The 15562-nt window shown below is 43.7% G+C and overlaps 1 protein-coding gene across 4 annotated transcripts in view; it reads left to right on the top strand.

Moving 5' to 3' along the window:
* The window catches only part of AMBRA1 (autophagy and beclin 1 regulator 1), a 190321-nt gene that overhangs the window by 28335 nt on the left and 146424 nt on the right, over nt 1-15562 (top strand). For all 4 annotated transcript variants that reach the window (XM_032775083.2, XM_032775082.2, XM_075065286.1 and 1 more), the window contains exon 7: nt 2267-3729. In XM_032775083.2, the coding sequence (XP_032630974.1) occupies nt 2267-3729 (1463 nt within the window). The remainder of the gene's footprint in view (nt 1-2266; nt 3730-15562) is intronic.

The raw sequence follows: 15562 nt of genomic DNA, 5'->3' as shown, positions 1-15562 counted from the left end.
CTATTATTCCCCATTTTGTAGATGTGCATTTTTTTCCTCCCTAAATGAACTATTTGCACTTACTGTTATTGAATTTCATCTTCTTGATTTCAGACCAATTCTCCAATTTTTAAAAGTCATTTTGAATTTTAATCATGTCTTTGCAATCCATCCCAGTTTGGTGTCGTCTCCAAATTTTATAAGTGTACTCTCCACTCTGTTGTCCATGTCATTAATGAAAATATTGCATAGTACTGGACTTGCTCTCCCAGTGTGACAGCAAACTATTAGATGACTACTTTTTGAGTAGTCTTTCAACCAGTTGTGCTCCCACCTCATAGTAACTTAATCTACACCATGTTCCCTAGTTTGTCATGTGGGACTGTGTCAAAAGCATTATTAAAATCAAGATATATCACATCTTCTGCTTCTCCCTGTCCTCTATGGAAAGCAGCCCTGTCAAAGAAGGAAATGTTGGTTTGGCATGATTTTTCTTGAGAAATCCATGCTGACTGTTCCTTATAATAATACTTTTATCCTCTAAATTGGTGGTTTAATAAATTGTTCCTGTATCTGTCCAGCAATTGGAGTTAGGCTAACTGGGCTATAATTCCCCAGGTCCTTTTTGTTTCCCTTTTTAATGATTACAATGATTCCCTTTTTAATGATAGAACCTTTCTCCAGCCCTCTGGGACATCACCTGTCCTCCATGAGTTCTTGAAGATAATTGCTAATAGTTCTGAGATTGTTTCAGCAAGTTCCTTAAGTACTCTAGAATGAATTTCATCAGACCGTGCTGACTTGAATACATTCTAACTTACCTAAACATTCTTTAACATGTTTCCCTATTTTGGTTTGCGTTCTTTCCCCCTTGTTAATATTAATTGTGTTAATTTGGTCACCATTAACTCTTTTTTTTAGTGCAGACTGAAGCGGAGTAGGTATTAAACACCTCTGCCTTCTTGATGTTTTCAGTTATTAGCTCTCCTTCCCCACTAAATACTCCACCTACGCTTTCCTTCATCTTTCTCTTGGGTCTAATTTATTTAAAGAGCTTCATATTGCCTTTTATGTCCTTGTTAAGTGTAACTCATTTTGTGTGTTAGCCTTTCTAATTTTTGTCCCTATATGCTTGTTGTATTATCTTTTCTCCTTAGCAATTCATCCATGTTTCTACTTTTTGTAAGATTCCTTTTTGATTTTCAAGTCATTAAAGAGCTCCTGATAGCAACATATTGGCCTGTTTTTGTTCTTTCTATCTTTTTCACGTCAGGATAGTTTCCAGTTGTGCCTTTAATATTGTCTCCTTGAGAAACTGCCAGCTCTTCTGAATTCTTTTATCCCTTCCATTTTCTTCCCAACTCCGAGTTTTTTTTAAAGTCTGCTTTTTTTTTTTTTTTTTAAGTTCAATGTCCTTATTCTTCTGCTGTCACTTCTTCCTTTCCTTAGAATCATGAAATCTTTGACCCCAAGTTGCCTTCCACCTTCAGATTCACAGCCCGTTCCTACTGGTCAGAAACCAGTCTAAATTGGCTGTTCTCCTGGTTACTTCCTCCACTTTCTGAAACAAGAAGTTGTCCCTGGTACATTCCAAGAACTGACTGGAAATACTGTGTTTTTTTCCATATTCGTTTTCAAACAGCTCTCTGTGATGCTAAAGTTCCTCATTACTACCAGGTCTTGTATTTTTGAATATTTTTGTTATTCTAGAAATACCTTATCCTCCACCTCCTCTTGATTTGGTGGTCTGCAGTAGACCCTTACCATTATATTACTCTTTATTTCCCCCTTCCTTCCTCCCTCTGCTTCATCAGAGACTTTCAAATGATCTGCTCTCACCTCCTTCTGGACCTCAGAACAAGTGTATATATTCATGATGTATACTGCAACACTTCCTCTTTTCCCCCCTGCTGGTTCTTCTTGAACAGGCTATACACCTCTATTCAATATTCCAGTCATGAAATTTACCCCATTAACTGTCCCGAGTTTACTCAATTAAGTCTCTTAATTTAGCTTATTTACTAATACTTACAGTTCTTCCTGTTTATTCCCCATACTGCTTGCATCTGTGTATAGACATCTAAGATGTTGAGTAGATTTCCCTCTCATTGCTCTTATGATCCTATTGTAATTTTCCATGTCTTCTTCCCGCCCCCAATGTATAGTCTTCTTCTTTTTTTTTTTTTTTTTTTTTTTTGCCTATCTGTGGGCTTTTAGCACCTGTCCCCTTAACACTAGTATGGGGTTCTGCTGTGAGGTGACTGAGCTCTGGTCATTTCCCTTGCAGAGTGACGAGGAGGTGGAGATCCCTGTGGATAGCACGGATATGCCACATTATCGCCAGCGCTCTATTCTCCAGTCTCAGCCTGTGAGGCGTACGCCCCTCCTCCACAACTTCCTACACATGCTGTCCTCACGCTCCTCTGGCATCCAGGTGGGAGAGCAAAATGCTGTGCAAGATTCCGCCACCCCATCCCCACCACCTCCACCACCCCCACCACCTCCACCGCTGCCTCCAGCCAGCGAGAACACCAGAGCAGCAGCCTACACCAGGCTCCGGGAGCGTGTCAGCTACCCTACAACAGAGTGCTGTCAGCACCTGGGGATGTTGTGCCTTTGCAGTCGATGCTCTAGTGCAAGACTTCCTTCTTCTCTCTTCCCACACCAGGAAAATGCCCCCTCCACTTCCTCTGGGGCCACTGGCACTTCCTTTTCTTCTGTTCAGACAGAGCCATACCAACCCCCAGAGCAGGCATCCACAGCGCAGCAGGAGCAGGGTCTGCTTAACAGGCCTTCTGCTTTCAGCACTGTTCAGAGCAGCACTGCTGGCAATACCCTACGCAACCTTAGCCTGGGCCCCACTCGCAGATCCCTCAGTGGGCCCTTGTCAGGCCATCCCTCCAGGTACCAGTCTGCGAGAGAGATGGCATCTGGCTTAGGAGGGTCCGACTGGACTAGAACAGTGCTGAACATGGGCTCTCGGTCGGAGTTGGAAGCCATGCCTCCACCTAGAACCAGTGCCTCTTCAGTGAGTTTGCTGTCAGTGCTCAGACAGCAGGAGGGAGGTTCCCAGTCCTCTGTGTATACATCTGCTACAGAAGGGAGGGGCTTCCTGGCACCAGGGGCTGAAGCAGACAGCAGCGGTAGCACTGGCCCAAGCAATCCAGCCAGCATCCGCAATGAGCTCCAATGCGACTTGAGACGGTTCTTCTTGGAGTACGACCGACTTCAAGAGCTAGATCAGGGGATTGGTGGGGAGCCCAGCCAGTCACAACAGGCTCAAGAAATGCTTAACAACAACATTGAGCCTGACAGGCCAGGTCCCTCCCACCAGCAGACACCACATAGCAGTGAAAACAATTCCAATTTGTCTCGGGGCCACCTGAACCGCTGTCGCGCCTGTCACAATCTGCTGACCTTTAACAATGACACACTACGCTGGGAAAGAAGCACACCCAGCTATCCATCGGGGCAGGTCCAAAGCACATTTGATGGCGTGCCACCAAGCAGTAGCCAGGCGCAGCCTGCAGAGAGAACTGAGGGCAGAGCTGCTACCTCTAGCAGGTTGCAGCTGGGAAGCTCTTCCAACTCGCAGGAGGAAAGGACCGTGGGAGTGGTCTTTAACCAGGAGACAGGGCACTGGGAGAGAGTTTACAGCCAGTCGGCTTCGAGCAGACCTGGGAATGTATCACAGGAGGCCTTAAGCCAGGAAATGCCTGAGGAAAGTTCAGAGGAGGATTCGCTCAGGAGGTAAGACACATTTTTTCCATTGCCTTCCTCTTCAGTCTGTTGTTAAACCCTTCCCATCTAGTCTGAACTGCCAGGTGCTTCCAGAGTAGACCCTTTCATGACCTGATCATTTCATTGGCCCTCTGATCTCAAAGATGTGTGTGTGTGTGTGGTGGTGGGGGGAAATAGCTCAATCTTCAGTAGGCATTACTGCTGTTATCAGAGGTAACTTCTGAACGTGTGTCTGTGGGGAGGGATGAGGAAAGAGGGAAGAGACCCTGCCCTTTAAAGGGAAGGGTGGAGCAGGGAGAGAGAGGATGTTGAATAGTAATTCTATGGAGCAAACTGTGCTCTCGGGAGTGGTCTGACTGAGAGACTGTTGGCCTGGAGTATACTGCAATGTCCACTTTATAGCATTCAACCGATATACTATGGTGACAGCAGCATAGGCAATGCCCACCTTGAGGATTGGCACAGAGCAATCATGAACAACAATATTGATGGTTTATTTCCTCAGAATAATGTGTCCTGTGAAGAGTAGCCCAGAGAATGCAACCACGGGTGGGAAGGTGAAGGAACTTCATCTTGGAGCTACATCAGGGTGGGCTGTGCAGTGGCTTATCTTATCTTAAAGGGGAAGGACTGAACTTCCAGTCTGGTTTTGAGTACATGACCTTTATTAAACCAACGCAGTTCATATTAGTACCATGAGAAACACTTCTTGTGGCATTAAGCAGGTAGGTGACTGAAAATCGTTTTCAGAGCCTGGGCCTTTACAGAGAGCCCATTATGCTGAATCTGGCATTCAGAGCTCAGCCTGAGAGTATATCTATGCTCTGGATAAATCACCCCAATATTTAGTATATGCAGTACAAGAAAGTGAGTTTTTCTTATAGACTTCAGATGTAGCAAGTGGAGCAGAGCAACTCATTTGAATCTGCACTTCAAACGCTGTCTGGGCTGGCTCATATTGTTGGTCCAGCCACTCTGATATATTACAGAGTGGGTCAGACTGATGGTCCGTCTAGTTTGGCATCCAGTCTGTGAATGGCTTGTACCACTTCAGAGGAAGTTTGTCTGATCCTTTCTCCGACAATGGCTATTGCCTGATGCCTTTAGAGGAAAGTGAAATCTCCTACTTTTGATACATGTAACCAGCTGAGCAGTATTGTTCGTAGGGGTGTTTGATGGAAGAAAATCCTCTTCTTTTCCTTCTTTCTGCTGGTAATCAGCTTATTCTCAGAAGCAGGAGCTGTGATTATCTCTGTTGTTATTTATTTGTATAGCAGGTGGTAGTGGTGATGAAATTTATTCTGCTTTTTCTAAATCCCTGCTCCAGTTTTTGACTGTCTGTATGAGTGACTCCCACAAGATGACTGCATCATGGTGATGATTACTATTTTTCTTGGTCTTAAATTTACTGGGCAATGATTTTAAGTAAATACCCTCTGGTCTCATATTATAGGAAAAAGGAGAAAAAATGGGGGATTTATTAGTTTTTGTTACAACATTATAACTTTGAAACCAACACTCAAGTGCATTTTACTCATCTCCTTTCTTGGCAAAATAATTCCCCTCTCATAATATCTCAACTGTACAACTAACTATCTTAGTATCTGTTCTCTGGGCCAATTCAGTGGTGTCTCAGTAGAAGTAATGAGGTGAAATTTAAAAAAAAAAGCTCTCAGAACACTCTAGTAAGGAGACATAATAGGCTGTTATATAGGCTTCCAAGGGGAGGGGTTTTGAGCCACCTAATGTGTCACTTAAAACTGCACTGGAGCGTACACCACAGAGAGCAATCCTGCTCTGGTTCCCAGGGGGTGGATTAGTTGTGACCTCATAAGTCTTTTTTTCATCTCTGATTCTTGTGCGTCAATTTGGGCCATTTTAGCTGTCACAGATGGTTGTTACTGCTGCACTGTGTCTGTAGCAGCTGTGCACAGTCAGTCACCCAGTCAATCATTCACCTGTGCAAACAGATGCTTCTTGCCAAGGTAAATGAATTTGGAGCAAGCAGTCTAATGCTTGGGCTTGCTTTGGAATTCGTTCCATGGGATTCCTATGGCAAGGAGCCCTGGAAGAGCTCCTGTTCGAAGACACTGCTAGGAAGCCATACTAGGTACTGTGCTTTCTTGTAAGTCCCTGTCTCCTGCGTCTGCCCTGAGGCTTTCTCCTTCAGGACTGTTCTTGTGGGTTCATTCACACCTAACAGGAAGTGAATGTGAACCATAAAACAATGGGGCCAGAGTGCTGGACTGGCTGAACCATGAGTATAAATCAGCATTAAATGCTTTATGCAGTTAGGCTGGAACAAGCCCATTTGGCTGTTCTTATGTCAGGGACGTGTCATAAAATCTGGGGTTACCCTTTTTTTTTTTTTTTTCTTTTTTTTTTTTGGTAACAAGAGTGGGGTGGGCATCCTACAAACACCCCGCTCCCCTTACCATTCCAAAATTTACAAGTATATTCCTGTTCAGAACAATAGAAAGCCAAGCTAATGCTCACCCACTAATTTGCCCTTCCCTGACATAGGATGGACCCCCACCCAACCTCCCTACTTCCCTGCTCCCAGGTCTGGTGAGCTCCAGAGCCCAAGAACAGGGAGCACTAATGCATGTTCTTCATAACTGAATTCTAAGCCCCTTTTTCATAAATTGGTGCAATTCCAAAGGGGTGCAGGGCACCTCAAAGACCATGACAGATTCCTGCACAGAGGCTCAAGTAATCTAAACTACATAATATAGTGAGCCGGGGGGTGGGGATTGAAATGGACCTGGGAGGATGAAGACTGCAACAGCAAGAGAACAGCGTATACATAGAAATCACCTTGTTCTCACAAAATAAATGTAGTTGGGTTTGTGGCTAGAGATCACAAAGTATCAAGGTGCAAATTAGGGCTAGAAGAAATCCCTGTGCTAGCTAGCTAGTTGGTTTCTCATAATCTTGTTCACTTCCCCTGTTTCCCCAGCAGCTGTCACTGTTGGGCAGTAGAGTTCTATATGCAGTTTGTCTGGAAACCTAGGATAAAGCAGGACCAGAAGGTGTTGTGTCATTCACCATCTGTGTGAGTGGAATCGATTTCCTTGACCTGGCTTGTCTGGTACAGAAGTAACTTGCTAGGGAAGTCATTGCTGCAGAGGGTTAAAGAAGTTAATGAGTAATTAATGAAGACTGGCCCTTTCTGGGTTCTGTTGCTGCCCTTATGCCAGGTGGGGAGTGAAGCATTCTGCTTTTTCTGATGGTGCTGGACTAATTAATTTGGGCTAATAATGAGGACATTAATAAGCGTCTAATGAGGTTTTCCCTAACTGACAGCTCTGGCATCATTTGTTAACAGGGACATGTTACTGAGAACTCCATTTAGCAGAGTGTATTGGCTCTCTCACTTGGCTTGGTGTGATGACAGGACAGGCAGCCTGACTGCTGCATTCAGCTTTCACTTTCCAAGTGAGTTGATGGGGCCTTTTGTCAGGGATCAGATCTGCACTTTTAGCTGCTGTGTGATGAGCTCAATGGTAAAAGAATTTGGGAGGAAAAAAGAATTCTGAAGAGGGGATTAGAGAGAGAGTCATTGATTGTCCTAAGCAGTAGTGGGTGAAATTTGGGCTTCAGTTTCTCAAGTATTCTCCAGGTCAGTGCATTTGATGGATGATATATTTGTCATATTTACTTCCACCAGGTATTTTCTCTACCTGTCTTGGATATCAAAGTGGTGGGAGTCTTAGAAGTATCTGAGTGCTTACATGTGAACTTAGATACTGCATCAAGTGATAAAGGAGACTGTTGGCAAAATCTGAATGAAGGGGAAAATAATTGAGCCATGGATGAATTTGTGCTATTTTAACTTCCTGATAACCCTCAAGGTTAGCCTGTTTCTTCTATAGTTCTAGTGACTGAAAAGTCAGATTAAATTCTGTTCAAGCCATCCCTATCAGACAGACCAATGGAAGATTGTTACCTAGGAACTGCAATAGTGGATGAGGGAGATGGTTCATCTAGCCCAGGAGTAGGCAACCTATGGCACGCGTGCCGAAGGTGGCACATGAGCTGATTTCAGTGGCACTCACAATGTCTGGGTCCTGGCCACCAGTCCAGGAGGCTCTGCATTTTAATTTAATTTTAAATGAAGCTTCTTAAACATTTAAAAAAACTTTTATTTACTTTGCATACAACAATAGTTTAGTTATATATTATAGACTTATAGAAAGAGACCTTCTAAAAATGTTAAAATGTATGACTGGCACGCGAAACCTTAAATTAGGGTGAATAAATGAAGACTCGGCACACCACTTCTGAAAAGTTGCCAACCCCGATCTAGCCCAATAGCTTGTCCTTGAGAGTTGCCAGTACCAAATTTTTCAGAGAACAGTGCATGAAATCCCTGGAGTGGACTATTATGGAAGTTTCTTCCTAACCCCCATCAATAGGGCCCTACCAAATTCAAGGCCATGAAGAACGTGTCACGGACCATGAAATCTGGTCTTTTGTGTGCTTTTACCTTATACTATACAGATTTCACAGGGGAGACTACCGTTTCTGAAATTGGGGGTCCTGACCCAAAAGGGAGGTTATTTTAGGGGGATTGTGATATTACCACCCTTACCTCTGCACTGCTTTCAGAGATGGGCAGCTGGAGAGTGGCAACTATTGGCTGGGCACCCAGCACTGAGGGCAGCGCCCCCCCAGCAGCAATGCAGAAATAATGATGGCAATACCATACCATGCCATCTTTACTTCTGCACTGCTGCCTTTAGACCTGGGCAGCTAGAGTGGCAGCTGCTGAGTGAGGGCCCAGCTCTGCAGGAAGCAGCACAGAAGTAAGTGGCAATACCATACCATGCCATCCTCACTTCTGTGATGCTGCTGGCAGTTTCTCTGCCTTCAGAGCTGGGCTCCCAGTCAGCAGCCACTGATCTCCAGCTGCCCAGCTCTGAAGGCAGCACCACTGCCAGCAGAAGTGCAGAAGTCACAGTAGCAGTACTGTAACCCCCCATGCAATAACATTGCAATGCGCCCCCCCTCCAGCTCTTTGAGTCAGGACCCCTAAAATTACAACACCGTGAAATTTCAGATGTAAATTTCATGATTTCAGCTATTTAAAAATTTTTAAATCCTATGACCATGAAATTGACCAAAGTAGACTGTGAATTTGGTAGTGCCCTCCTCATCAGTTAGTGGTTGGCTTTTATTCCCTGAATTAGAAGGGTTTATATTCCCCCTTATTTCTTTGTTTGATGCAGTTAATGATCTAGCTGTTTATATAATTGTCTAATCCTTCTTTGAATCTGATAAACTGTTGGCTGTACTGAAATGCCCCTTTTGGTCTCGTCTTCAGAGTTTTGTATACTTTAGTTTAGTTTTGTTTAAAGATTTTCAGGTGAATTTAGTGCTGGTGTAAGGTGCTGGCTTGATGACCTCCGAGGCCAGAATCTGCTTGCCCTGCTGCAGCTGTTCTAGGAAAAGCTTCTGCCATGTGCTATCCCCTGCCATTCTACTTCAAACCTGACCCAGTGAGACCACTCCTAAGAAGAGTAAAAAAACAAACAAAAAAACCCCTCAGTCTCCGTGGCTCGCTCAGTCCTTGGCTGCTCCTCACACGACCAACCATCATGAGTCTGACAGTGGTTTACCTATCTCGGCTGGATTTGGACTAGCAATCTGTAGTTGAAAGAGGCACTTTATCCCATTACCAATGACCTGAGCCAGCCTGTCGAGTTTGAAATGACTCCTTGATTCCTGTGTGGTGGTTTATCCCTTCCATGGGCATATCTGCACTACAAACTTAAGTCAACCTATGTTAGGTCAGCTTATAGCTACTGTAGTAATTACTGTGGTGGTACATGTCCATGCTACCCTCCTTCTGGCAATGGTGTTTATCCTCACCAGAAGCACTTCCACTGACTTAAGAGGGGCAATGTGGGGGGCTGAGAACCAGGGTTCTAAACTCCATGTGCAGCAGCCTGCTGAGAGCCCGACTGCCACCCCAGACTCTCGGCTACCTTTGCCTCCTCCAGGAGTCCAGTGGGGAGCCCGGGGGCAACCCAGTGGGGAGCTGGGAGCCCGGGGGAAGTCCAACTTTGGTTGCAGTGGGGAGCCCCTCACCTGCCCCAGGATGACAGTCTGGGCTGTGAGCCAGGCTGGAGCTGTGAAATTGACAAGAATGACAGCCAGCCACCAATGTAAGTAACCCATAGTGTCTATATGGACGCTGCATCGCCCTGCCTACACCGACATAAGCGTAAACCTCTAGTGGAGGTGGAGTTATGTCAGTGCAGTAGTGTACTTACTTCGGTGGGAGCAAGGCTATAGTGTGGACACTGATAGACTTAGGTTGACCTAAGTTGCCTTATATCAACCTAATTCTATAGTGTAGACCCAGGCCCAAGAGGAAACTTTTTTTTCATTGTCTAGATCCTACCATTAAATAACTTGGTTAGTTTTTCAGCCCAAGTTTTTTTTTTTCCCACTCCTGGTATTCATGCTGCCTCAGACCTTGGCACAATTAATTCATTTCCCTGTGTTGGAAGAGGGAGCATAAGTTTTTCCCTCACTCAGCTGTTTGGTTTGCCGAGTACAGAGATATAAGGGGCAATAGACTGGAGATTATAGAAGGAGAAAATAAGAGATGCTATGAGGAAAAATGAGTTGTCAAATCTCTCTAAACCCTTAGCAGTCTCACTGACCCAGATAAAGGTTCAGCCACACACTGGGATGGTTTGTGACCTGGGTGGGGTCTACTCAGCCTCCTTCCAGCTATTCCTGCGGCTTGTATCTGGGTTTGTGTGTTAGAGAAGCCAGCAATATGTGACATCTCAGAGCTCTCGTGTAAAATAATCCATCTGTTTAGACTGCAGTGTTGACCAGATTGAGGTGGGAGGGAGAGACTTGCTTTTATCTGTGGACATTGTGTGTATGAAGATAACTGCAGCTGCTTTCCAGAGCCTGCCTACAGGGCGGGGAGATCTAGACAGGTTGGATAAAATAAACTGGATTTTTTGAAAATTCATCTCTTAAAAAATAAACCTATTTGAAATTGTCACTTTATGTTAAGGCCTACATTTACATTTTAATCAAAATCACTTAAATTAAATTTTAAAATATTCAAGCAGTTCGTATTTGCTGAAGTTTTAAAGAAAGTCAAACCACTGAACTAGTGGAAGTCACTGACTGAAAACCTGGAACCAGTTTGTTGAAGTGCTAAACCAGCATTTGACCCAGTAGCTTCTTCTGCAGGTGCAGAGTATTTTCTTCAACTAGTTCAGTTCAATGACTAGCTCATTCAAAGTTGAGAAACCAATTAATTGCCAGTTTAAGAAGCAGGGAAGGTTGTTTTCCTCTTCCAGTCTTAATAAATGCAAGGTGCGAGAGTAGAAGATCTACTAGTTCTAAATTTTGAAGAACATGATGACCAAAAACAGTCAGTTCGTTTTACTAACTACAGATAATACAGTGGAACCCCATTTATCTGATCTAATTGGGACCGGGACCAGATTGCATAATCAAAAATCCAGATAATCCGGAGAATAGGCAAAGAGCCCCAGCCCTACCTGGTGGGGTATGGAGGTGTTTAAACAGTTAATTTTAAGGCAAAACATGTTTTGATAAATATTTTTCTTGTATATCCAGCACATTTAAGGTAGTTTTGTTTAACTAATAAACAACTTAAGAATGCTGCTTTGTGCATTTTGATTGAATTCAGATTTCCAATTACAGCTTGACACTGATCACAATTAAAAAAGACAATGTAATAAATTAGAAATATGTCATTCACCATTTTCTAACACAAAATATGTAAAATTTAGGAATATGAATAAGCATATATTAAGCTGTGTAATTATTTACAAGTGTGTATAAATATAGCATAGCCTACTGGTTAACAAAAAGAAATACCAAATAATACCAGCCAATTAGAATGAATTTTCTTTAGGAAACTAAAGTACATTTATTTAAATCAAGGTTTCCTGCTTGCTGATTTATGTCATGATTAAAATTGGTGGTTTAAAACACTGATTTAAACCAATCTACCTGGGTTTTGGGTAAGATTTTGTCCTCTCCATTTGGCCAGTGCTTGTATGAGGCTTTAGGCACCAAGTGGCTGTGGTCTGGATTGTGGCACCAGTGCTGCTTGTAAATATATGAGCATGAAGTTCAGTGCATTAACTGCCTGAACTTCCCACAAGTGTTTTGCCAATATGTGTCTTTCCCTTTCTATGGGACAGTTGTGCTTTTCATGTTCCTGATGGGAGATGAAGCCAAACCCATCTAAGCTCTGTCTGCTGCTTCTGGCAGTGCTGTGCAGAGCTCAGGAGCAGGATTGGGGGATGAGATGGTGTGGGAACAAATTAGAGAGTCTTGTGCTGACTTGACAGTATTGACCCTTCTGCCCATGTCTCCAATTCCCATGTGTTCTGCGCTCTGCTCAGCAACATTCAGATTCCTGTCTGCAAACGTCTTTTATGCCTTAATCCCATCCTTCTAGTTTCCCTTTAGATTTCCTGGATGTTACTTGGTTTCCATATTGCCTTCCTGCCACAAGGCGGTAATGTTGCTGCTGCTCACTGCTTTCCTGCAGTTCATTACAGTACCCAAATATCTCTTGGAATGCCTGTAGAAAAGAAGAAAATGTGGTTTGATACTCCTTTTCCCTGAGTCTTAAATTACAGCTTCTGATCTCAGAGTTACTATGGGTCTACAAGTGTTTCCCATTACAGTAGAGAGAAAAATCTATGGGGTATATATTGGAAAAATGTGTGTGTTATGGATAGGGAGTGGGAAGGAAGCAGGTGGTGTTGGCTTGTATGTGAAGGCTCTGTTGGGAGTATAATAGGGTGATCAGATGTCCCGATTTTATAGGGACAGTCTCGATACTCAGGGCTTTGTCTTATATAGGTGCCTGTTACCACCCCCCTGCACTCCCATCCTGATTTTTCAGGCTTGCTTTCTGGTCATTCTAGAGTAGAAGGAAGAAGCAAGTGCTTTGCTTCTCTGATGAAAGTGTGCTTATAGAATAAAGTGAGTTAGAACTACAAAAAAAAACCCCATCCAATGCCATCTAATTTGTCGTGCCCTCCACACCTCTGGCCCTAAGGGTAGGGCAGCTGTGTCTGTATAGGCTGTATTCTCTAAGGCTTTGCTCACTTTAAATAGCTTTCACTCCCTCCCTAGGAGACTGCTCTATAATCCATGTTAAGTGATATTTTTCCTCTTGTGTCTGAGGAATGCCTGGCAGCTTGTGATAGGGGCTGGCTGGTCACTTTTAAACAGGCTTGGCAAGGAGAATATTTACAACTCTATCTTGAACAATTACATAGATCTGTAGGCATGCCTCTCATGTCTCTAGCCTCGGGGTACACTTATGTTAAAAACAAGCAAGCAATTCTTCCTCATCACTTCTCAAGCCGAAACTACAGATAAGGCAATGATTGTCTCAGGCTAGGAGCAGTCTGGTGTTTAAGCCAGACTGATAGAGAAGGAGCAATCCTGCTTTTACCCAACCAAGGGTAACTATTATACATAGAATGGAGCAGAATACAGTCACTCTTTGCCACCTTTATATGGAGGCAAAGCTAGTAGAGTCTGAGTCCTGTCATGTAATGCTTTGATGCCAATGACCAGACCACTCAGATCAAGCTGGGGCTTGCAGTCGACACCTCTGTGTATCTATGTACACAAGTCTCAACTGATTCAGGGTGCCATTGTCCTAAATGCCATGTGCTGTACAAACACCTAGTGAGAGCCTACAAACTGAATAGGCAAGAAAGACAAAGGGCGGAAGAAAGGAAGTAGTAATATCCTATCCTCATTTTATAGGTGGGGAACTGAGGCATAGATACTAAGTGACTTGCCCAAGATCAAACAGGAAAGTGGATCCAGATCTTCAGCGTTCCATTCCAGTGCCTTACCCACAAGACCAAACTTTCTCACATTTTGGATTAGCTGTTTCTAGAACGATTAGACAAACCATAAGCACTATAGTCTACTATTCTGTCTCCAGCAGAGCCCCCTACAGAATGTTTCAAAAATGGTAAAACTTAACAGTTGGGCAAAGCTGTAATATGAGAAGAGGTGGCCCTTTACCTTGAGACTGGAGAGGGAGGAGTAAAGCAGAGTGTGCTGCTGGCTGCTGTATGTGGAGTTGTCAAACAAAAGGGAGTACAAGGAAACAATAAGAGAGTCTAGTCAGCATGATAGTCAGTGGTGGGTGGTCTCAGCACACTGTGAAGTTGTGTTTTGGTTTTTTTTTTGTAAGTATCACACAAAGAAGAGTTTTTAAGGAGGGATTGGAAGAAGGCTGAGGTAGCTTTGTGGATGTTTAGGGGAGTTTCTCTCAAATGTGAGGAGTGGCATAGGAGAAACCAGGAAGGTGCTTGTTGGAAAGATTGAGCCGGGGAAGGGTGTAATGAAGCTGCCTCTGCTGAGACACAACTGAGAGTACCTATTCGAGACAAATTTCTTAGAGCAGGGCAGTCACAGCCCCAGGCTGGTGGTTCTCCACCTCTAAGGCACACCAAACCAGCCAAATAGAGAAGACTTCGGTCTCACCCCACTGGCTAACCATAAGCCATACAAGCAATTTCCTTAGACACTCCAGTTTCCCAGCATCACCACCAGTGCCACTCGTTATGGGGACAAATAGTTATGAAAACCAATACCCCAGTAAAAGAGAAAAAGTTCTCCCGATCCCAAAGGACCAAACCTCAGACCCAGGTCAATATACAAATCAGATCTTACCCACAAATCGCGCTGTGGCCAGTTCTTTAGAATCTAAAGGTTTATTCATAAAAAGAAACAAATACAGATGAGAGCTAAAACTGGTTAAATGGAATCAATTACATACAGTAATGGCAAAGTTCTTGGTTCAGTCTTGTAGCAACGATGGAATAAACTGCAGGTTCAAATCAAGTCTCTGGAGTACATCCACAGCTGGGATGGGTCATTCAGTCCTTTGTTCAGAGCTTCAGTTTCTAGCAAAGTTCCTTCTGAAGTCAGAAACAATCTTGAATATGAGATGGAGGAGATGCAGCAGGCTTTTAGTCTCTTGCCATGTGGACTCTGCTTTTCTTGTTCCAAAGACAACACCCAGCATATGGCATGAACAAACCTTAGAGTTCTGTCCATAGGCATGTCCCCGCGTACCTTGCTGAGTCACAAGGTGCATCTGCCTTCTCTCAGTGAGTCAGTTGTATAGCTATCAAGCAGGCTAAGCAGTGCTGATCCCAAATTGTCTGGGGTGTCACCCAGAAGCATAGCACAAGTTTGAAATACAGACAGTATAGAGCCAATACTTATAACTTTAAATACAAAAATGATACATGCATACAGATATCATAATCATAACCAGCAAACCATAACCTTGTCTTAGACACCTTATTTGACCTCTTTTATGCAAGATTTAGTGCCACTACAGGACCTTGGTTGCAACAGTGATCTATAAGGTCCCAATTTGTGTCAATAACATCACAGAAGGTGGCACATGGGTTGAGTGGAGGCGGGACTTGACATTTCATTAGCGAATGAGGTAGGGTGAAGATAGTTTGTCTGATATGACAGAGGAGGCGAAACCAGTGGTGAGATTCAAAGGGAGGGATGACCTGGTTAAAGTGATAAGCTATGAGAACTATCTTTGAAGCAGCATTCTGAGCGGATATAAGTGGGGCAAGATTGCATCTGTCAAGAGCAGAGAGAAGGATGTTGCAATGATCGAGATAGTGAGAGCCTGGATCAGTTTTAGTTGTGTGGACGGATAGGGATGACCATAACTTAGACATTATGCAGAAAGAATCACTAAGGTTTAGATGTTGCATGGATGTGAGGACCTAGACAGAAGTCTAAATCAAAGTTGAAGCCCAGG

This window comes from Chelonoidis abingdonii, chromosome 4, assembly GCF_003597395.2.
Source record: "Chelonoidis abingdonii isolate Lonesome George chromosome 4, CheloAbing_2.0, whole genome shotgun sequence".
NCBI lineage: Eukaryota > Metazoa > Chordata > Testudines > Testudinidae > Chelonoidis > Chelonoidis abingdonii.
Note: the sequence above shows the minus strand (reverse complement) of the source record. Positions and strands in the feature narration are given on the sequence as shown.